A 22,851-nucleotide genomic window follows, 5' to 3' on the forward strand; every position below is an offset into this window, starting at 1 on the left:
TCTAATACTGCTCGTAGTCATATATTACTCATTCAGTTGTTAGTCTTGAAAGCAGACACAGGTGTATGCTCAAGGACATCTGTGGTTTAGCGTGTGATGACCTCACTCAGCTCAGCTGAGATAGGTTACACAAGTTCGTCACTACCCCACTGATACAGAAAGTTCAGTGTGGTATGTTTTCATCATGGAGATCCTATGATTTTGTGATGTACATGTAGGACTGTATTAAAAGTCTACTGTACGTATTAATTACAGTACACAATCCACATGTAGATCTACATGTATGGTTTCTTTAATGTTTTTTTTTTATCTGGATATGAACATGTTACCATGGAGTTATCTAGGATTATCCAGATTTAATTTGTACTGTCTCTGCATAAACAGAAATTAAATCAAAAGGTGGTTTCAGACCACTTCGAAGTTCGTCAGTTCCAGGTATTTTCTGATCGGGAAATTTACCCGATCAGAAAATACCAGGTAATATTGACAATGTGAAAGCAAATTACGCATAATCTCCCAGAAAGAAAATACCCTCTAAATAGTAGGTACATGTACTTGTCAAAATTACGAGAACTTTTGCGGGGATTTTTCCAAGGTCGCAGGTATTTTGGCAATGTGAAAGCAATTTACGGGAACTTTTAGCCCTGGAGCGTGTAGTTGGGTGCGGGCGCAATGGGTGGCTGCTGAGCAAGTGATTTTGAATCTCGCGCCTTGGCTGCTTATCAGACCATACTGCGCATGCTTGCAACTTCAGGAACTTATCCCGAAGGGTATGTTTCGGGGCAATGTGAATGCAGGAATAATTAATGGGCATTTTTTTAGCCTAAAACAGTTCTCGTAATTTAATGGGGATTCTTATGATCGAGGCGGTTTGAAACCACCTAAAGAATCATTGCTTTACCCACAGACAGTGCACAATGTCCCCAGCTTTTAATCTGATGCATTTTTTTTGTCAACAAAAGGAGTCCAACGCTATTTTTTTCTTTAATAGTATGTAAAAGATTTACATTTAGGCCTACATGTACATGTAGTACACTTGCTTGTGACATATGGAGCACCTGTCATGAAATGAAAACTTTGAAAATGTATATTACTTTGTTCTTCTTTGAGGTGGACTACTCAAACTTTCATAGATATGGTTGTAGGCCTTTGTCATTAAAAACTGTAAACTCCATGAGGATGGAGTTCCCCTAGGCGGTGACTTGGTTGTATAATGTATCATCAGACAATTCATCCTTTTCATAAAATTTATCTATAGGGGATTTATTTGAAATTTTGGAAATTCATAACCCTCTTTAATATTCATCGGGATTTTCATCAAACCTTCACCGATGATTCTGCTTTATTAGAACAAACTTTTTGTCAGGGTGAAAGGGGATCCACACTCAAGCATTGTTCATAGTGGAACCCCCCCATTTCAAAAGTTTTCATATGCAATATTTTATACTTCGAACTTTTCTTTGAAATATATTCCCTTTAATTGATCTGCTTTATATCACTTTTTACTTTGTATGAATGTAAATTATAAAAAAAAACCTTACAAAAGTAACTCCATGTCAGTATGGATTCCCCCTTTAAAACCAGTACTGTATCGACCTACATACGTACTACACTGTCCTGTCCCTTTATGTACTGCATATCTCTTGTACTTGGGACCTTGAACGCTTCAATCAGTGGAGTGGACTTGATGAAATAAACTTGTCCAAAATTCAGTGTGATGAGGTCATACCTTGCTCCATCGATCAGCAGATTGAGAAAAGACTGAATGAGGTATATGCCCATGACGGTGCTCTCAATACCCAACCCATTAAATACAGAAAATCACAAATACCCTTTTTACACACGCTAAAATTTCCTTAACCCCGTACTATCGATGGGGCTAAATTGCCATTTAGCCCCACCTATAGTACGGGGTTAAGCTTAGCCCACTTTCTTTTTACACAGCATTTTTGCAAAGTGGGCTAAGCCCACCTTTAGTACGGGATTATTTGGCCCTGCAAAAAAGCAGGGTTATCCCAGCAATTGCGGTGCTAAGAGCGATAGTACGGGGTTAAGATCGCTAGTGTAAAACAAAAGTGGGCTAAGCTTAACCCCGTACTATAGGTGGGGCTAAATGGCAATTTGGCCCCACCTATAGTACGGGGTTAAGGAAATTGTAGCGTGTGTAAAAAGGTACGAGTGAAGTACTTGTACTACGAATGATCGACAAAAACCACTACCGGTAGTCCTGGGTTAGCGAGTTTCGTGTGTGAAAAGCAAGCATTCCTTATCCGGGGTTAGCAATAACAATTTGGCATGTGTAAAAAGGAAAAAAAATAGTACGGGTTAAGGATAGTACGGGGTTAGCGATAGTCCGGGGCTAAGAAAATCCTGTGTAAAAAGGGTATAAGACAGAGATTCCAAGTTCAAAGATCAGCAATGTGTGAGAGTTTTAGACAGGGAACCATTACATGTAATTTGGGGTGAGATCACCAGGCGTTACACAGAGATAATCTGTGATATCGGCCTGAGAAAGATATTTGGGGGGAAGAGCCAGAGTCCCTAAAATATGTGAGTCTCACGCCTACAAAAGGTGTAAGATTGGCCATGTCTGAGGAAATTATACCAGTGGTAGTACAAGCTATAAACTATTTTAAGCAAAAAACTGAAATGTTAAATCAGCATTTGAAAGGTTGTACAAAATTATCTTTTTAAATTACATGTATGTCCAACCAACCTTGTGTAATGCTGAATCCAACGAATACTGTGGAAGTGTTGGATTGAAGTTAGTGGTAAAATGCAATATTAGGAAAAGTTGTCACTCCCCCAACCTTTCTACACTGTACATTTCAGTTTTTAGCGGATATTCCAGAAAGGAAATACATTCAAGTCAGTAGTTCCTTTTCAAAGGAATACTCTGAATTATCTGAGGCTGCTATTAACAGCATTTCACAGTATGAAAGTTGAAACTAGATACTTACGACTTTGTTTTGATTTTAAATACACACCTACTATACAGGTTGTTTCGCAAACCTTCATCAGAAATAACAAACAGGTCAGAAATTTGGCTTGACTTTATATCCTCATACTAGGTGAAGTCCACCCCAACAAATAGCTGATTTGAAGATAAAAAGCAAGCAAAATTCTAATACTAAATATTAAAAAGTTATGATATTTTAAAAATTCGCTTAAATTTACAAAATAGCTTTATGCACATCCTTCTCAGTATAATTTTATTACAAAAATCAATTTTTCTCATGAATTTTGAAAAATATTCAGAAAAAAATGATATCATATAGGCCTATCACCTTTTTTTTTTTTTTTTTTTTGGGGGGGGGGAGGGAAAGTGCCCCCAAAGCCCCCCATCTACATGTGCTACTGCTCCTCATTTGATATTAAAAAAAAATTTATTCTGGGCACCCTGAAAATGTGGAATTGCCATTGTTATAACCTGCAATATACATGTAGTGATTCGATGATGGTTCTTGTTCCTTGTCAAATCTGAAACAAAAATTATTGTTTAATTTTAAAACAAAAATACAGAAAAAAGAATAAATGAGGGAGTGACATCATCAAATTTTCAGAACTGATACTATAATGTAATCAATGACCGTGAACTCCCATCACATATAGTTGCCAGGGTACATTTGTGATTGAATTTATTCCCTGAGCATGTCTTGTGTATGAGTTGCAGGGCTTGCCTTGGTTGATGGGAGGGGATTAGTGACTCAGGGGATGCAGGGACCGCATCTGTCATCATCCGATGGTAATCAAGTGGTAGAGTTCCATCTCATTGTGTGGGATGTTGATTGCAATGTTTCTGGGAGCGGTTTCAGACGAGTGCAGAATGCGTCATATGGAAGCTGAATTGTAATGAAGCTAGAATTGTCTTCCGTACACACGGCTGAGGGGGCTTAAGTTCAGCGTTTTTTCCGTTTCACACCGATTGGAGGAGGCTTCTTTTGGGTACCACATAATGTGTTTTTCTGCGGAAGTGGTTGAAAGGTCACCGTAAGCTCTGCCCCCAGAATTACGTTTTGGAGGTCAAAGCATTCACATATCTGTTTCGCTCCGTCATTCTCGAATACCGTCACTGGAAAACACCTTGATACCGCCATAATGGAGCATTTAAAATTACGCTATTTTGCATGACCTACATGTTAAAGTTTTCTCTGACTACACAATTCACATTCCAAATAAACATTCTCTATTTAATACAGGAGTTGCTTCTGGATTGACAAGCATTCTCCAAGAGTGGTTTCACACGCTCAAATTGCGTCATTCCAATGATCATTTAAGTGACGCGTCACTCGAATGATCATTTGACTGACGCAAAATGTAAGCGTGTGAAACCACTCTTGGAGAATGCTTGTCAATCCAGAAGCAACTCCTGTAATAGAGAATGTTTATTTGGAATGTGAATTGTGTAGTCAGAGTAAACTTTAACATGTAATGATGTAGGTCATGTGTACTGTACATACTGTACATGTAGGTCTACTTTAAAGATAAATTCCAGTTGTGGGAACGATCTCAAAATGACTTTTTACAGAATTTAATATAATGATCACCAAAGTGTCTGTTTGTATGAATAAAAAATATGTGCCAAAGGATTCTGGAAGAAATTGTGTAATTGCTGAGAAATAAGCAAAATAAGCGCGGATTCGGTCACTTCCGTCGGGTCTTTATTCCAGCAATAATAATACACTGTCCCACGTGTGCCTATCTGTGTTGGCGATCTTCAGTGTGATCGTTTTTTAGCTACATATTATGATTTCACAAAGTTCAGTTTATGTAACTGTACCAGATCTAGATCCACTATGATAAATCAATACTTTACCTTGGTTTTATACAGACTTTCTCACGAAATCAGTGTTTTACTGCAACTACGTTCATTTAGCTTTTAAGCAGGGAATTCCACTATGAATATACTCAATTTTTTGAAAAAATATTGCTCTCTAGTACATGTAGGCCTTCAAAAATAGCTTCCTCTGATGTTCAGTTTACATACGTGTACCTCAAACATATTACATCGATCTTAATTATTGTATTCTAGTATGTAATTATATTTCATCATTAGTGCAAGATAAAAATAAATTATTCTGTAGATGAACATATGAAACTTTAATGGCATTAATAATTAATAAAACTGGATAGATGTCACTGCTGTATGTTGTTAAAGAGGTTTTTAATTACATCACCCTGTAAACCAGAGACAGTGGGAAATGAGTTTCTTTCATTTACAGCTCAAATTGGCTACATCTTCCCTTTTTTCAATGACAAATCCTTGATTAGAAAACTCAGAGTCTGGTGCATTCTTTCATGGTTATTCTCAAAAATATTTTCCAGAGGCATAGTGACGTTAGTGTTCATTCTGTAATGTATCAGGCTCTTTTAGACCATGTATCAAAAACTGGAACTGTATCTGCAAAAATATACCCTGATCCAAGAATATTTTGCTAGTGTGAAAATAATAACCTGTGAACTTCCCTGAAACAAAATACTCCTAATAGTGCATGTATGTGGTCAATTCCTGCACTATACATTACATATCATTTATAAGCACATTTTTATACAGCTACGTATTAAGACACCATTCTCACTACCTTCCTAAAACTAAATGAGAACGGTCGAAGTGATCTTGGAAGCGATCTTCCCAACCGGTTCATCAAACCACTTCGCGATGTAGTTTTGAAGATCACTTTGCCTTGTTAAACTGGTTTTAGCGTAAGTGAGGACACAACCATTCTTTGGGAAGCGATCTTCGCACATTTTGAGCGCGCTACTCCATACGAAAGGTTTTAGAATGCCTACGCTGCGGTTTCGAATTTCGCGTGAAATGTGTCACCCCACTGAGAGCGTTTCCATAGCAAAAAGATTGCTTTATGTGAAGTGATTTTGAAAACCACTTTCATGTGATCAAATGGGAACACTAGCAAAGCGATCTTCCAAACTGGTTTCCTGAATCGGTTTCCAGTAAACTAGTTTTAGGAAGTGTACCGGTAATGAGAACGGTGTGTAAATCTATTTCACTGAAGTCCTAAAAGTTTTTAATGTACATAGTCACCTGTCCATGGTCTACTTTATAAGCAGTGATGAAAATCTAACATTTTGAGAAAAATACTTGTAATGTATACTGTACGTATACCTTAAACATTTTTAACAGCAATATTATCATTGAACGTCAATAATTTTCATGTTCCAGGATAATTCAAATTCATTGAACCAATCATAATTCCAAAAGTACTAGATGATTATTTATAATGAACATTCAAGGAATTCTTTCCTACCAGGTACCCAGTAATACTACACCTGGGTGGAGAGTGGCAAATATAGAAAAATGCCTTGCCGAAGGAATAGTGTTGCGGTGAGTTTTGAACTCCGAACCTTGTGGTTCAAAGTCCGAATATCTACCGGTATCCACTGAGCCACAACACTTCATTATTTTGGCCTGTGAATGAAAGAAAAGAATAAACAAGCATCCAAATAACTTTTCTTGGGCTCTGTAACACAAAGGTTGGCGATGAATAGCAAATATGAAAGAACAATTCTGATTGGTTCCTAGTCAGTATTTTGCGACAAATGCGCGTGTAACATTGATCTTGATTGGTCAATTCATTTAGCGATTGATCACTAATCTTTGTGTTACGGAGCCCTCAAAAATCAAAATTACATGTAGGTTTGACTAGAACCATTCAATCTGATAAACACCTTGTATGATTACATATTGCTTGTCAATCTGTTGCATATAATTGCCTTGTTAGAAGAAACAAATGATTACTGTTACCTGAATAGAATATTTTAATAAAGCTTTAGTGCATTTAAATTCAGCTCATGTGGCTGGTTGAGAAGAGTCTATAAATTAGTCATGCATGCAGTGTGATGCAAGGAGTGATCTCACTCCCTACTGAATTACATATGCGCTTCATCTTCAGTCTGACCATGGACCTACTAGATTTCATGCCCAGTTGGTGATTTGTGGTGACTTCCGTGCGTGTGTGTGTGTGGTTGTCTTTCCGTCAAGAATGGCATTCTTGCTGCCAGCATGGACCTATCGGGTAGTCGTTTGACAAGACTCCACGGACATTGTGTTTTTACATGTCAGTATTAACAAAGAACAGCTGACGAATGATTAAATTATCGGGGGCTGCCCGCAGAGCATTTTGTATCTCATTGATGGGGTGATATTGATTGCTCTGTACTGGGGCAAGAAATTAAATTCATCTTTCATGAATATTGACCTATAAAAACGATGGACTCTCCTTCGACATTGTGCGTCATTGTTTAGCCGTTAGCTGATGGAAGGCTCCTGATTGGCCGCTGCTGTACTGGTAGCGGATTTCAAACGAAGGTTGCTGCTTTGGAGCACACGAGTGAAGTCTTTTGGTAACAGACCCTATGCACCTGGAAGTCTTGTGAGAAGGCCAATGATCAGGGGATTCCCCAGCTCTTTTCTAAACAAACCTTGATAGATGCCTTTTGCCTATTCTCCCCCATTACAATGTGATGGACATGTAGATGAGAAAATGAGTTCTGTGTGAGTGGGGATGAGATGTGGCATTTGGGCATGTCTGCATCTTGCATCCATGAACAACTTGCCACTTGTCTCTATTGATATAAATCTCATTGTAAGGTAAAAGTGGCTTTTTTAAACAATTTTTTTTGCCAAATCCTGGAAGCCAATACTGGTTCAACACTGTAAAAACTGCGGTGTTAAAACTGGCACCAGTTGGTGTTAATAGAGGACCACACCCCGAGGTGTTAAAATTACACCCTAGAGATTAAAAATAACACCAAAGCGTGTAAATGTAACAACCAAAGGTGTTGTAATGACACCTATAGGTGTAAAACTAACACCACCAATTCAACACCGGTGTAAAATAACTGGTGTGGTCCTCTATGTACACCGGTTAACACCACAGTTTTTGCTGTGAACCATTCAAGATAATAAAAGAAAATGCTTGACACGTTTAATAGGAACCATTTTTTCTATTGATATTCAACATTTTCAAAAAGACTACAGTATATTTTTCATGGTGAGCACATGAGCAAAATGAACAAAATTATAAAAGCCAAAGGGAGAGCTGGCATTTTAGTCCCCCTGACCACCTGACTATCTGACCTTGGATGATACACTATTGATTCTAAACCTTCATTGCATTATGTTGCCTCTGTAATTACATGTCATCATAAACGGGTTGAAAGCTAGATGTACAGTAAGTGTTGACCATACTATTATGCAATATTACATTGCTTTTAATCATGTCGGGAAGAATGGGGTGAACTGAGACACCATTGTGCATGAGACATAATTATTTTTTGTTTCAGTCAAGCTACATGTATTAAAGGCTGTCCAAGCAAATGCAAAATGAACTATGCTTTTATAGGCAAGTCCAAGAAAAGGTCCCACTGGAATACAAACAGTTCATCTTTATTTTATGAAGTTTGATTTTAAAATTTCATTAGGAAAAAAATTATATGCAAATTTTTGGCATCTTATTTTTTTGCATACATGTAATTAGTAAACTGAGTGTTACATACATGTATTTGTGAGACTATTGAAAATAAAATAGAAGAAAATCAAAACAAAACTTGTGGAATTTAATCAGTGACCCCCAACATTTTATTATTTATTTTTGGGGGAAGGAATAAGTGGTGTTATCTTTATATGCAAATAAGGTTGTCAAAAGATGGAATGTCCCATATAACGAAATTTTTGAAAGTTATTTCCTAGGTAAGTGGAAAAATTGGAATGTTTATAGATGTACACGTAGATGATACTTGAAGGAGAATGAAACTCTTGGAGCAAGTTAGCTTTTGTGAAAGCATAAAAATCGAAGAATAAGATTAAAAAAAGTTTGAGTAAAATAGGACTAGCAATAGAAGAGTTATGAGCATTTGAATGTCGAGATCACTAATGCTATGGAGATCCTCCCATTGGCAATGCGACCAAGATCTATGATGTCACAGATGAACAACTCTCCCCTTTTGGACACTGAAAATATACCCCAAAACATCTCTTTTTGCTCATTCTAATCATATGAAAATCGATTCATCAATGATATAATGTTGTGAAACCTCTGTACTTGTCCTCTCATAAAGAGAACACCTCACCTTGTGATAGACTCTATAAAAGTGAGAATATAAATGAAATAAGTACTAAAGTAATGAGGGAGTTGTACGTGTGTGACATCACAGATCTTGGTCGCATTGCCGATGGGAGGATCTACATAGCATTAGTGATCTCAATATTCAAATGCTCATAACTTTCTTATTATTCATTCAATCTTCCTCAAACTTTCAACAATATGTTTCTTTGATTTTTCTCTTTGATATGGATTCAGCTGGTTTCAAGGGTTTCATTCTCCTTTGAGTATAAATCACAGGTCTACATGTACTCTGCATAAACATACCAGACGACTTTAATTTTATAAAACGGTGTAGTCTGAAAAGCAATACTGTCTCTCTGTTTATTGTCTCACCTTGTATTTATATCATACTCTCTAAGCGAAATTGACCTTAAATTGAGCAGAGCATAAAGATGATGAAAAGAGGAGAGGGTTGATGCGTTTTCCGTGTGTGTTCTAGGAGCATGATACCACCTTATACCAGCTTACTACACAACAGGTGTATTCAGACCGACTCGAATTCTAGAATACCAGGTATTGTTTTATCGGAAATTTATCTTGATCTACCTCGATCAGAAAATACCAGATAATGATGAGAGCTGGTTGAGAGTGTTAAAACATATTACTTGATATATTCTTGAAAGAAAGTACCTGCTATAAAGTAGTATCCATAATTCTGAGAACTTTGGCAGGGATTTTTTGAAGGTCACAGGTATTAGTGGAGTGTGAAAGCAAATTACGAGAACTTTCTCAACCAAGCGATTACTTGGGCGGGGGGGGGGGGGGGGGGTGCATGTATCTCCTGCTATCATCCTGTGCATCAGGACCTGATTGTATAATACCCAGAAAGGGTCTGCTGGGAGTCGGTATGAACGTGGAAAATAACTATCGGTTATTTTTGAGCCTGAACAAGGTCTTGTAATTGAACAGGTATTGTGAATTCTCTGATGATTGAGTCGGTCTGAATATGCCTAAATGTGACTCACAATATACAACACCTCATCATAACATACAGGGCACTGTGGGGAAAGAAGACAGTAGTATATTCTTCCTTCATTAGTTAATGTTTATTACCTTGAAAACACTCCTTGGTATTATTTCTGATTACCGTAATTGCAAGAAGCTTTCATCGCAATTCTTCTTTACTTTTAAAATTCTCACACATGTTTTGAGACCAAATTTTTGTTACCCGGATCCGTGGATCTCGAGTTGCAGTTGACTACATGTTTGCCAGCACGACATCTCAAGAAATTACACAAGAACATGATTCAATTTCAAACTAAGGTTTACAATTTTAAAGTATTTTTTCACTTTTCTATAATATTGATTGAAATCGCTTTGGTTGAAGCTTTTGGGGGTTATAATGTTGCCAAAAAAAATGCAGAAATCACAAAATAAAAGGGTGAAGAGCAAAAATATACTAAATAGTTGAGAACTGAAAAAAGATCATTGCACAAGAAATCAGTTTCTGTACCGGCATTTTTTTATTTATTTTCATTAAAGAGTTTGTGTATTACTTACAACTTACTAGGCTATCCTCTCTCTCCCTAATATCATTTTATCACATGTGATGTTTGGGTATGTTTTATGGCCTACGTGTACATGAATGTGTAGTTGGCCACATTCTCAAGGATAATGAAAAAACAAAGATGTGCAAAGACTACTATACTTTTCTTTTTCTACTGTATAAATATGAGGTAGTAGGTAAATACAATTATTTTTAGGTCATGAAGTCAGTTATTTTTTGTTGATGCATTTCAGTTTCTATTCTAATTGAACCATTTGCTCTATATTCCATGACGGAATAATAACCGAAACAAGAAGTGAACATAGAGTGTAGGCCTACTGTCTTCTTTTTTCAGAAACTTAAATTCAGTGTAAGTTCAAATGTCTGAAATGGTCACACAATTCCAATATTTTTCTTGAAATTTGCTTTTATACATGTGAGTGAACAAGCTCTTCACTAATTTACAGTAAAATATGATAACTTGGAGGTGCTGTTTATAATCAGTGCATATTAAATCTCCAGATTTTGAATCACAATGTCTGGGGGTTAAAATCCGACTCGAGTGCTTGCATCATTTGGCAAGTGTTTATCTACATTTGCTTCTCTCCACCCAGGTTTAGTACATGTACAGTATATCATGGGTACCTGGGATGAAGAATTTCCTTCAGAATGCTTGAGCTCCCGATCAGGGTAGACATGTTTAAAGGGATGGTCCGGGCTGAAAATGTTTATATCTAAATAAATAGAGTAAAATTCAGAGAGCAAAATGCTGAAAATTTCATCAAAATTGGATAACAAATAACGAAGATATTGAATTTTAAAGTTTATCAATATTTTGTGAAAACAGTATATGCACATATGATACCGTCATGAATATTCATTAGGTGGGCTGATGATGTCACATCCCCACTTTCCTTTTCCTTATGTATGAAAATAATTTCACTTTTCTGGAAAAAAAAAGGTATTTGATGTATGTCCATGACATGCAAGGAAGAGCCCTACTCGCATGTGATGTCAAAACTTAGAATTTAATATCTGCTTTTTTTAAATGGGTTTTTGCAAAATAATCATAAACATTCTCTTATTTTTTTTTTTTGCTTAAAATTATTAAAAATAATTTGAATTAGATTGAATTTTACACATCTTCCATCGCTCCCTGTTACCATTTACTGGCTGCACTTGTAATATTTGATGGGGAGTATTTCTGAATTCATTTAAAATGCAAATTTTGATTGCCAGATGGCAGATTCGCACTGTTCTAATGTGGACTTGGTCCGGACTATAGGAGGGTGTGACTACCCCCCTGTTCAGACTGTCCCCCGTCACCCGTGACATCCCCCAGGGGATCCCCCGGGACCTCCGGAAAATCGACAGTCTGGACGGTCTGGAGGATTGTCCCCCATCTCCCAGTTCTATCCCCCGGGGGTTTTTCGAAGGAAGAGCGACCTTGGCTCGTAATCTGAGATCGCGCACCTGTTTTAATCATAAGTGCGCATGCGCGAAATGTGGTGTCAATTAAGAGAACTGCTTCCGCTCAGTACTGTGCTAGTGCTCGGCTAGCTGCAAGTAATTGCATTTCCCGCGTTATCATGTGCGGGCGCGCCTTACGTAACCATGTATGGACGGTCAGTCGTAAAGAGATAAAGATTTCTCTCCCCCTTCCCCCGGGTGACGGGGGACAGTCTGAACAGCCTGTACATGATAGAGGTACATGTATAAATGATTAGTAGTACTCTCCCCTCTTATTAATGGCTCCATCTTGTAATATGACATTATGATGTGTCATCAATCCTCTGAAGCTGCTATTATCCATCCCCACAGGTCGTAAAGTTACACATTATTGAAACATTTTGTCATAAAAAGAGACTTAATGAATCATTTTCAGGGAGGCCTCTTGGAACGTGTTTTGAGTCAAATGTCAAGTGTTTTATCATGTGAAATGCTCCTTGGGTTCTTCTTACTATTTGGAAATGACTCAGAATATTATTTTTTTAATTTTCTGCAATATTAAGACTGAATACAAGTTAAGTGATTAAAAAAAAATTTGATATAGGGTAATGAAAGTTCTTTTACTCTTTACTGTTCTCACATTATTTTTAAAAACTAATTCCCCACTAATCTGTAGCCCTGTAAAAAAGCAATCGCAATGTTAACCCTAATACTCTAAGTTTTTTTGCGATAATTCTGTTAAGTTTGGGGATCATGGCACGTTGTTTAATGACTATTTTCTTTTTCGCACACTTTTGAGTCCAAATTTGCAATTCCTGGATTTGCGGTTACGAAATTACGCAACATTATGTAATGAGTGTCAGATCCAAATTGCTCAAAAACATGATTTCATTTTATAGGCCTACAGCGTACAAGTCAATTTAGTCAATAAGTCATTATTTTTGCTTTTATTGAGAAGTCAGATTTTTAGTGTTATGCTGTTTTGAATTTTCCTCAGTGGCATATGCATCAGACCATTATACAATATCTTTCGATTGGAGATAATCTGACATTAGGGAAATTCCCCTTTATTAAGTGTGATGAAAATAATACCTCAGAAAGCTTTAACATACAAGCCTAAAAACAGGATGAGGTTCAAGTTTGTTTGCTCCACTTTCCATTTACGTTGCCGAGAAAAACAATCAATATTGACAAACAATGGAAGGGAACTGCATACAAGTAGATCATCTGACTTTTGAGGCAGAAACCTAATTTACCTTGTAAAGCAAACAAATTGAACATGAAAATCAAAGAAACTAAAACAAAAACCCAACAAACAAATTGAAAAAAAATTAAAAAATTCAGTGCGTATAATGGAAGGAGCTATGGATGATACAAATTTCAAGGATTCGAACTGAGTAAAATCCAGATCTGCTGTGTATCTTATAGTGACCAGCTGAACATTAGATTTAGATTTCAACCTTGTGGTTTTGAATATACAGTACGTGTAGAACTAAAAGAATTGAGTAACATGTTTTTAAATTTAAAGTTAATCCTTTGGATTGAATATAAATCCAATGTTCGGCTAGTCACTATTTACAGCTGCATACATGTATATGATCGTGGGCCCGTTTTATAAAACTTGTTACAATTACAAGTGTGTGATAACGGTTTAAAGCTATTATAACCATTCAATTTGATTGTGAACTTGATAAAGAAAAGGTGCATTTGTTATTATAACAGGTCTTTATGAAATGGACCCTACATGTACATGTAGGATTTTATTCAAAATCCTTGAAATCTATTGTGCACACTCCATATCTTCTACATGTATGCATGTTTTCTATGAAATTCTGAGAGTGATAGATAGACTGGATATGTTTGAAAGGGAAAGGTATTCTAAAGCTTACCCAGAGTATTTATTTTTTTTTGTTCTTGAAAAACAGTGAATTTTATAACCAGAAAAGGGCTACTAGTTTTAATTAGCTCTATGGTAATAGAGTGTTATTTTTACATACGTACATGTTGGTAGAAAAAAAAAAGATGTTGGAACATGTGTGCAGAACAACATTCAAGAGTACACAACAATACAGTCTGTGGATGTATAAATATTTTTTTAATATCTTCCTGGTAACTTTCGGAAGGATGAAACCTTGCTGTATACTTGTAATTAATGAGCACTAAACCTGCCAAACATGTCTATCATTGTCTTCAAGGTAATGCAAACTCTGCTTATGAAACCAAAAGCATATTAAGCAGAGTACATACGTGTAAAGCTAGAAGCAAGTGTTAAAGGAGAATGAAACCCTTGAAACCAGCTGAATCCATATCAAAGAGAAAAATCAAAGAAACATATTGTTGAAAGTTTGAGGAAGATTGAATGAATAATAAGAAAGTTATGAGCATTTAAATATTGAGATCACTAATGCTATGTAGATCCTCCCATTGGCAATGCGACCAAGATCTGTGATGTCACACACGTACAACTCCCTCATTACTTTAGTACTTATTTCACTTATATTCTCACTTCTATAGAGTCTATCACAAGGTGAGGTGTTCTCTTTATGAGAGGACAAGTACAGAGGTTTCACAACATTATATCATTGATGAATCGTTTGTCATATGATTAGAATGAGCAAAAAGAGATGTTTAGGGGTATATTTTCAGTGTCCAAAAGGGGAGAGTTGTTCATCTGTGACATCATAGATCTTGGTCGCATTGCCAATGGGAGGATCTCCATAGCATTAGTGATCTCGACATTCAAATGCTCATAACTCTTCTATTGCTAGTCCTATTTTACTCAAACTTTTGTTGATCTTATTCTTTCTTATTTTTCTGCTTTCACAATAGCTAACTTGCTCCAAGAGTTTCATTCTCCTTTAAGGTTTAAAATGATATTTTTCATTTTATACATGGACATGTATTTTGGTTATTTCTCTAGCCATTTGCTTGCATCGAGCTGACATGTGCCAAACTTTCATTATGATTTGTCGTAATCACTTATTGCTTCAGGAAAGTCAGTCAAAATATCATAAAAAGGATGAATTCAAAGTTTTGTTTGTCACTGCAAAGGTTCGGAAATCTTTGTAAATCTAATCCATTCTCGATAATGCGGGGTCCCATTTTATTAAGTGTTACAACTATTGTAACCCTGCCATTTTGGCAGCTACCATGGTAACATGGCTCAGCAGCCAATCAAAATCAAGGTTACCTTGGTAATTGTCATAATTTAAAAGTTCCATCACTTGTAAATCTTTATGAAACAGGGCCCCCGGATTGATGTCAGAGTTTAGGCAAACCACCTTATTTTCCTTCGTGTTATTTGAAACTACCAGGCTACGATTGCTGTTTTCCTCTCTCCATTTTCCGTTTTCTTTTTTATTTTCTTAACCGCCAGGATGCCAGGCAGAATGCATCTCACGTTTCAACTCTTGTAGCATCAAGGAAGCCAGGGGGTTTGTGTTCAAGAGCCATTGATGAGCCATCGCTGAGCGATTGCTGATCAAACAGGGTGGATGACTGAGGGTCAGAGCATCATCATCTAGAAGGAGATAAACAAGATAGGGGCTGGGCGTGCTGGGAGGAGACGGTCACCATGGCGACAGCCTTCTTTCAAGATGGGGTGGGGTTGGAAGACATGGCCAAACTGCAAGAGCTGCACGAGGGCAGCATACTGGAGAATATCCAGCGTCGCTACGATAAAGACAGGATTTATGTGAGTATTATGAATGTACTTGAGGTTGATAGGCCTCCCTGGCCTTTACAGTTACGTGTTTTGTACCCATTTTAATTTCCAAGTTGTGCTGTAATAAAATGCACTCTTGAATAGTGGTATCGACGGGCCCTTTAAGTACCAAAATTTAAAGGCTTGTTACATTATTATCAAACCCAGAAAGAGAATTTATAGAAGTTGTATACCATATCAGTCTTTAAAACCTAGACAAATGATCAATTACAGTAATATCTTGTAGAAGTGAAACATACATGTATATCTGAAAAGTGATATTTCAACCACACCCTTTATTGATTATTCTATTTTTGCTTGCTTGTAATTGTGATTTGGAAGTGGAAAATTGAGAAGTCAATGTGTGCACTGTCAAGCGGTTTCACCTGTAGTTCATTGTTAAAAATATGATTCTGATATTGTATTTCATTTTTAAGGATGTTTTGATGTACTCTTAAAAACAGGATGCCATTGAGTATCATTAATACACACGTACATGTAGGTATTTGTATAGCACCATGCATTTACCCATCTATCCTGAGGTGAACTCTCACATCCCTGCTTCGGCTTTAAAGGGGAGTGAACTGTGTGTGTTCTCTCTTTGACTGTGTGTTATGAATACATACATGTAGTCTTTCAATGTACGTTTTCAGATGTCTACTAATACTACAGAGAATAAATTGACCTATAATTGTATCTGTATAGAGAAACTACTCGGTAAAATGTTTTGAGAAGAAAGTAATTGTTTTGCTACTTGTTAACATAATTATTACGGTATAAATGTATTGAGTAGTTCATTAGCATGTTATCATTCAAGTGGGTCTATATTACTAGACTACTAGCATTATGGGTCAGGAAACTGGCCAGGTATGAGTAGTTGAGGACTCGAGATGGCGCTATAGGTTCGTATCTGCTTTAAAGAGCCAAGTCCACACTGATGATAAGTTACATGTAGTGTTAATAACAGCAGGAAAACTAGTGAAAAAATATTAGTGAAGGTTTGATGAAAACCTTGAAAGAATATCAACTGAGTCATTAATTCTCAGAATTTTTTATATGTGAGAATTGTGACGTCACAAAAGAGCAGCTCCATACATGTATGCCATTTTTTCCTCCAAAAGTTTAAAGTGATTTTATTTTTGCAGAGGATATTTCATCAGACACATCATTTGATACCTCTTTCTATAAATAAAAACATTTTAATTCATCATATTCCATGAAAAAAATTGAATTTATGGAATTTATATCATATGACGTCACTAATTTAAATCTGTAAAAATTCATAATTGTCTTAATATTCAAAGATGAATTTTCATCAAAGCGCCATTATTTTTCTGATTTTTAATGCTTTTATTGAATTTGAACCAACTTTATCGTGAACTTTTCCTTTAAACTCAAGCTGCTGTTAGGATTGCTCAGTGCATTCAAGGAAGTACAATCCTCCTAGGTACTGTTCACCTCACCTACATATGACTATTGAGCATCCCAAACACTAACATGAGGGGTGAGAGATATTTTCCCCCTGAAATATATATTTTTTTTTAAATGAATGAGCACCTGTAAATTAGCTTATACTGTATGCCTGTTTTCTGTAGGCAGGCTTAAATTTAAAATCTGGTCTAATGGATAGCATAATATCCCTTTTTTGCCCTCCAATCATTCAGAACTGAGGGTATTCCTAAAATAGTTTTCTTTACGATTAAAGGGAACAAATAAGAAGGATCCAATGTAAACAAAATATTGACATTTTTGGCTTTTCATAGTTTTATTTAACACTGACCAGAGCATGGTTAAAGTTGAGCTGTACTTCAAAATGCTAACCATGGGGTTTTAAGTAACAGAGGCAATTAACCTACCAATAAAAATAGCCCCCCAAGTAGAAAAACAATTTTCCCTGCCATTGGTAGAAATGTGATATGATTGTATTTTTTTTCAATGTTTTATTGTATGCTTTACAGACTTACATAGGTTCTATTCTCTGTGCTGTCAACCCTTACAAGACCATTCCTGGTATATACGGGGATGACATCATGCAAGCTTATAACAAGAGGCATATCGGAGAATGTCCTCCCCACATCTTTGCTATTGCGAATGACTGCTACTACTCTATGTGGAAGAAGGGAGAAAACCAGTGTGTCTTGATTAGGTCAGTATTAATGATGAATTCAAACATGATGCAAGAATAAAGCTTTTAGCATAGCTGAATTGATATGATTTGAATTGATTTGATTTGAATTGGATTGGATTGGATCGAATTGAATTGAGCTGAGTTGAGTTGATTTTAATTGAATGGATTAGAATGGAATTGGAAATGAATGGAATTGAATTGAATTAAATTGAATTTGATTGAATGGAATGGAATTGAATTAGTTAGATGGAATTGCATTTGAATTGAATTGAATTGCATTTGAATTGAAATTAATTGAATTCCAGTTGAATTTCATTTAATTCATTTCGACGTCTGTATTAAAAACATATGCAAAGCATAACAAACAACATATCAAGATGATATACCTGTACAAGCAACTTTATAAAAAGATTATAATGGAAATGTGAGATCATAAAAAAAGGTTTAAAACACACTTTTTTCATACATTTTTATTTGCAAGATCAGGAAAGTGCCTTTTCATCAAATATAATAGATTGAATCTTAAATTTTGTAATTCTCTATATAAAAGTGTAAGGGATTAATTTTCTTATTTCCAGTGGTGAAAGCGGAGCTGGTAAGACAGAGAGCACAAAGTTCATTCTCAACTACCTATCTGAACTGAGCCAGTTTGCCATGGCGGGAAGGGAACAGGAGGTCAGAGTAGAAGAAGCTATTTTACAGAGCAGGTTGGTTATTCATTCTTTGAGGCCATTCTCATAACACTCTTTTAAAACTAGTTTACTGGAAACCGATTCAGGAAACCAGTTTGGAAGATCCCTTTGCTAGTGTTCCCACTTGATCACATGAGTGACGAAAGTGGTTTTCAAAATTACTTAAAGGAAAGCAATCTTGCTGACTATGGAAACGCTGTCAGTGGGGTGACACGTTTCGCGCGAAATTTGAAACGGCAGCGTAGGCATTCTACACCTGTCGTGTGGAGCAGCGCACTCAAAATGTGCAAAGATCGCATCCTGAAGAACGGTTGTGTCCTCACTTACGCTAAAACCAGTTTAACGAGGCGAAGCGATCTTGAAAACTACATCGCGAGGTGGTTTTCTGAACCGGTTTGGAAGATCGCTTCCAAGATGCCTTCGATCGTTCTCACTACACGTTAAACTAGTTTCCAGTAAACTAGTTTTAGGTAGGTAGTGAGAACGGTGTCTTTCATTCAGCGCAACTGCAAATGAATTCATAGAAATATTAAACAAAGGAAAATGGAATGAGGATATTATTGTAAAAAGAAAATCTAGGCTGCAGGCGCAGACCCTAATTAAAACTTGAATCAACAAGTGGGGCTTGGAACAAAATTAGCACAGACAGAACTTTGGCAAGGCAATAATCTATATTTGTGGTATGTGTGGGGGCGTCGTGGTCCAGTGATTAAGACTCTCGTCTTCCAATCTGAAGGACGTGGTTTCGATTCCAAGCCATGGCGTGTTTTCCTTCAGCAAGAAATTTACCCACATTGTGCTGCACTCAACCCAGGTGAGGTAAATGGGTACCGGCAGGAAGTATTCCTCAAAAAGCTGTGGGCACCGTAATCGGTAGACTAGCTTAGCTGGGGTAATATAGGAGCACCTTGAGCACCTACCTGTAGCAAGGTGGATACGTGCGCTATGCAAATCCTATATTATTTTTCATTTTTTATTTGCCACGAGTTCTTCACTCTCTCAAATCTTTAGTGGAACATCTTTAATTCTCCATACCAGAAACTTCTTAGTTTTCAACTCTACTCAATTTTATTGAGTTATGTCGACAATTATTGGTTGGCAATTCTTAAAAGCATGGAGCTACTCTTTTGCTGTTGAACTTGAAGTAATGCATGATTTAAAAAATATCCGTAATCAAACTATATACTGTACAGTACGGGAATGACTGATTGAATCCGATGACCGGGGTAATAATATATCTGTAAAGCGCTTAGACACGTCGTTCCGATGTATTAAGCGCTATATAAAAAACGGATTATTATTACAGTAGATACATGTATTTTCTTACTCTCTAATGAACATGGATATGTGACAGATTTATTACCTTTCAAAACCTTTTATTCCATTCAAGTTTAATTCAATTGTACTGCAATCGGCAGTTTCATTTTGCTATTGAAGTGATGCATAATTACAATGGTATCCATAATCAAACTACATATTTTCCTACATGCTAAAATTAACATTGATATTTGACAGTTTTATTACTTTTCTAAACCTTATATCCCTGTCATATTCATGGAAATAAAAGGCTGTTTCATTTTTATTTCACGTTGCTTGTATATCTTCTACTACTAGGAAATGTGATTCATATAGATTTGGCAGTATTTTTTTTCGTCTTGACTTTTCTTTTTTCTGTTTATTTTTGCCCTCCTTTTCCTCTTTCTTTGCTCCTGCTATTCTCCTTCCTCTCCACATCTTCATTTCCTTTTTTTTCTTCTCTCCCTTTTTTCCTCATGTTTCCTCCTTTCTTCCCTCCTCCTTTGATCGCCTGATTTTCAGACAAAATAATGCTACTCTTCTTTCACTGCGTCATCATCTTTCTCCTTTTTTCCTCCTCTGTCTCTTCCCTTTTTCATCACTTCACCATTCATCATTTTTGGACAAAATGATACTTGAAGTATGCAGTGCTTGTTTGCAATTGTCCGCATTTAATTGTGAAACTTTATTACAATCTGTGATCTCAACATATCCCTTTAACATTTTTAAATAATGGAAAATGATGACCAAAATTCTGTTTTATCCTCATGTTTTTTTAGCAGGTGTTTTTGCGTGTATTGATAAGTAATAAAGACAAGTTCAAATGATTAATACAAAATTGTTGATCAAATTACAAATGTAATTTTTACATAATAACAATAGATAAACAAGTATAAATAGATACAATGAAGTATATTAGTTACTTGATTTTGTAACCAAAAAGCTTGAATGCATGAATAGCTGCTAGAGCAGATTCTCCTCATATTTTTAATCTTTCATGATTTTTTTTCTTTTGACAAACTTCTGTGTTTGTAATAAGATTCTGTGCCCGGTGTTCTGTTTAAGGTATCGGAAGCCCCTATATTTCCTCTACATGTTCACTGCTTCAGAAACAGACTCCTAATAGGAAGCCTTCTGTATATACTTCCATCCCATGACCAAAAGAAGTAATTCAATTTTTTCTCAAAATTGACCTTTTTTCTTGATTTGGGATATTTTCTGTATGCTTTTGATGCTCAATGAGTTGGAGTCACATAGCCCCCAATTTCTGAAATATATAGACATTTTAAAATCAAGGAACTATATATTTCCATATAAAACAATGACACATCTTCTTCATTTTAATACCAAGAAACTCATTCTGCAGAGTTGCTTCCTTTTGTCATGGGACGGCAGTATAGGTATAAAAGAGTATCCATCCAATAACCACAGGTTATTAGCTGTAGTGGCAATGAGGAAATGAAAATTCATTTTTTATTTCAAGGGAGAGATACCCCAAAAAATGAAAATTAATTTCACCCACCAGCGATGCGTGAAAGTGATAGCTTAATCGTGAATTATTTATGAATACTCTCAGTTCTGGAACAGTCTGCCAGACTCTATTATACAACCCATATCACTAAATGTATTCAAGTGTAAATTAACAATTACTTTCAGATAATATTACCAAGAATATAAAGTACCCGGTATGCATTTACTTTCCTCATTCACATTCATAAATAATCTGTTTTCTTTCTCTTTGCTTTTCAATGTGATTATTTTGTGTCTGTTTCAATGTATGTAAGACTCTAGTTTCAAACTAGATGTTAAATATTAACAGTTAATATTAAAGGGAAGTTCTCCCTGAAGAAAAGTTTGTTGTAAAAATAGCAGAAAAATAATAGAAAATATTGGTGAAAATTTGAGGAAAGTCTGTAAAAGATTGAGAAAGTTATTAAAATTATAAGTTTTGGACTTGTGACATCACAAACGAGCAGTTGCCCCATATGTTATGTAATATAAAATGCATGAATTTGATTTTTTTAATGGTTCCTGATGATTTTTGTTTTCTTTGCATGATCGGGTATGAAATGATTTGTCTAATGATGTACAAAAGGTACAGTAAAACCATTTTCAATTTTTTGAGAAAATGACATTTCATTGATCTTTTACCATTTGCTAGGTAGAAATGCTGCTCTCATATGACATCACAAATCAAATAATTAAAATTCTTATAACTTTTTAATTCTTCGGTGGATTTTTCTCAAACCTTGACAATATTTTTTATTATTTTTTTCTGCTATTTTTACAATAAAATGTTTGTCAGGGTGAAGTTCCCCTTCAAAGGTTTACATTTTTTCATTGCACATTTCTATTCTAATTACAACTCATCCATTCACCGACTGTTGATACATTGCTCATACATTTGCTCTCCTTCTCAGCCCCATCATGGAAGCCTTTGGCAATGCAAAGACAGTGTATAACAACAACTCTAGCAGATTTGGAAAGTTCATTCAACTCCAGTTCACCCAATCCGGTTCTATATGTGGAGGAAAGATCAGAGATTGTATCCTTTCACCCCTTTTATCAATAATACTAACAATATCATAGCATTTTTCAAACTTATTTTGCCTTAATATGATACAAATAATTAGATCACTTATGTAAAAAAGAAAATTACATAAATTAATTTTCCAGGTTTCAAGATAGATCTGAAAAAACTTGACTGAAAATGCAAGGCCAATGCCATTTATAGCATTTTCAGAGCCCCACCGTGACCTCCTAATAGTCCAAGTTGAAAGGATTTTTTTTTCTTGTAATTTGAACCAAACAACTAAAGCGTGATGATCATGGTTAAGATTTTCCCTTCAATATTGACAATAACTCTCTTTGATTAAAACAAGCTATATTCCTCAAATCCAGTTATCATTTTCCTTGACGTGTAATTTACAGACCTGCTAGAAAAGGTGAGTCATTTTCAGATATGCTATATG

The 22,851-nt window shown here is 35.9% G+C and overlaps 1 protein-coding gene across 4 annotated transcripts in view; it reads left to right on the top strand.

The window, feature by feature from the left end:
* Positions 1–15,434: 15,434 nt before the first annotated feature.
* Positions 15,435–22,851, top strand: part of LOC129274172 (unconventional myosin-X-like) — a 67,644-nt gene continuing 60,227 nt past the window's right edge. For all 4 annotated transcript variants that reach the window (XM_064109017.1, XM_064109018.1, XM_064109019.1 and 1 more), the window contains exons 1-5: positions 15,435–15,754; positions 17,722–17,909; positions 18,470–18,598; positions 22,300–22,424; positions 22,811–22,824. In XM_064109017.1, coding sequence (XP_063965087.1) covers positions 15,635–15,754; positions 17,722–17,909; positions 18,470–18,598; positions 22,300–22,424; positions 22,811–22,824 — 576 coding nt within the window. In that variant the 5' untranslated portion in view covers positions 15,435–15,634. The remainder of the gene's footprint in view (positions 15,755–17,721; positions 17,910–18,469; positions 18,599–22,299; positions 22,425–22,810; positions 22,825–22,851) is intronic.

The sequence above is a fragment of the Lytechinus pictus genome, chromosome 13, assembly GCF_037042905.1.
Source record: "Lytechinus pictus isolate F3 Inbred chromosome 13, Lp3.0, whole genome shotgun sequence".
NCBI classification, from domain to species: domain Eukaryota; kingdom Metazoa; phylum Echinodermata; class Echinoidea; order Temnopleuroida; family Toxopneustidae; genus Lytechinus; species Lytechinus pictus.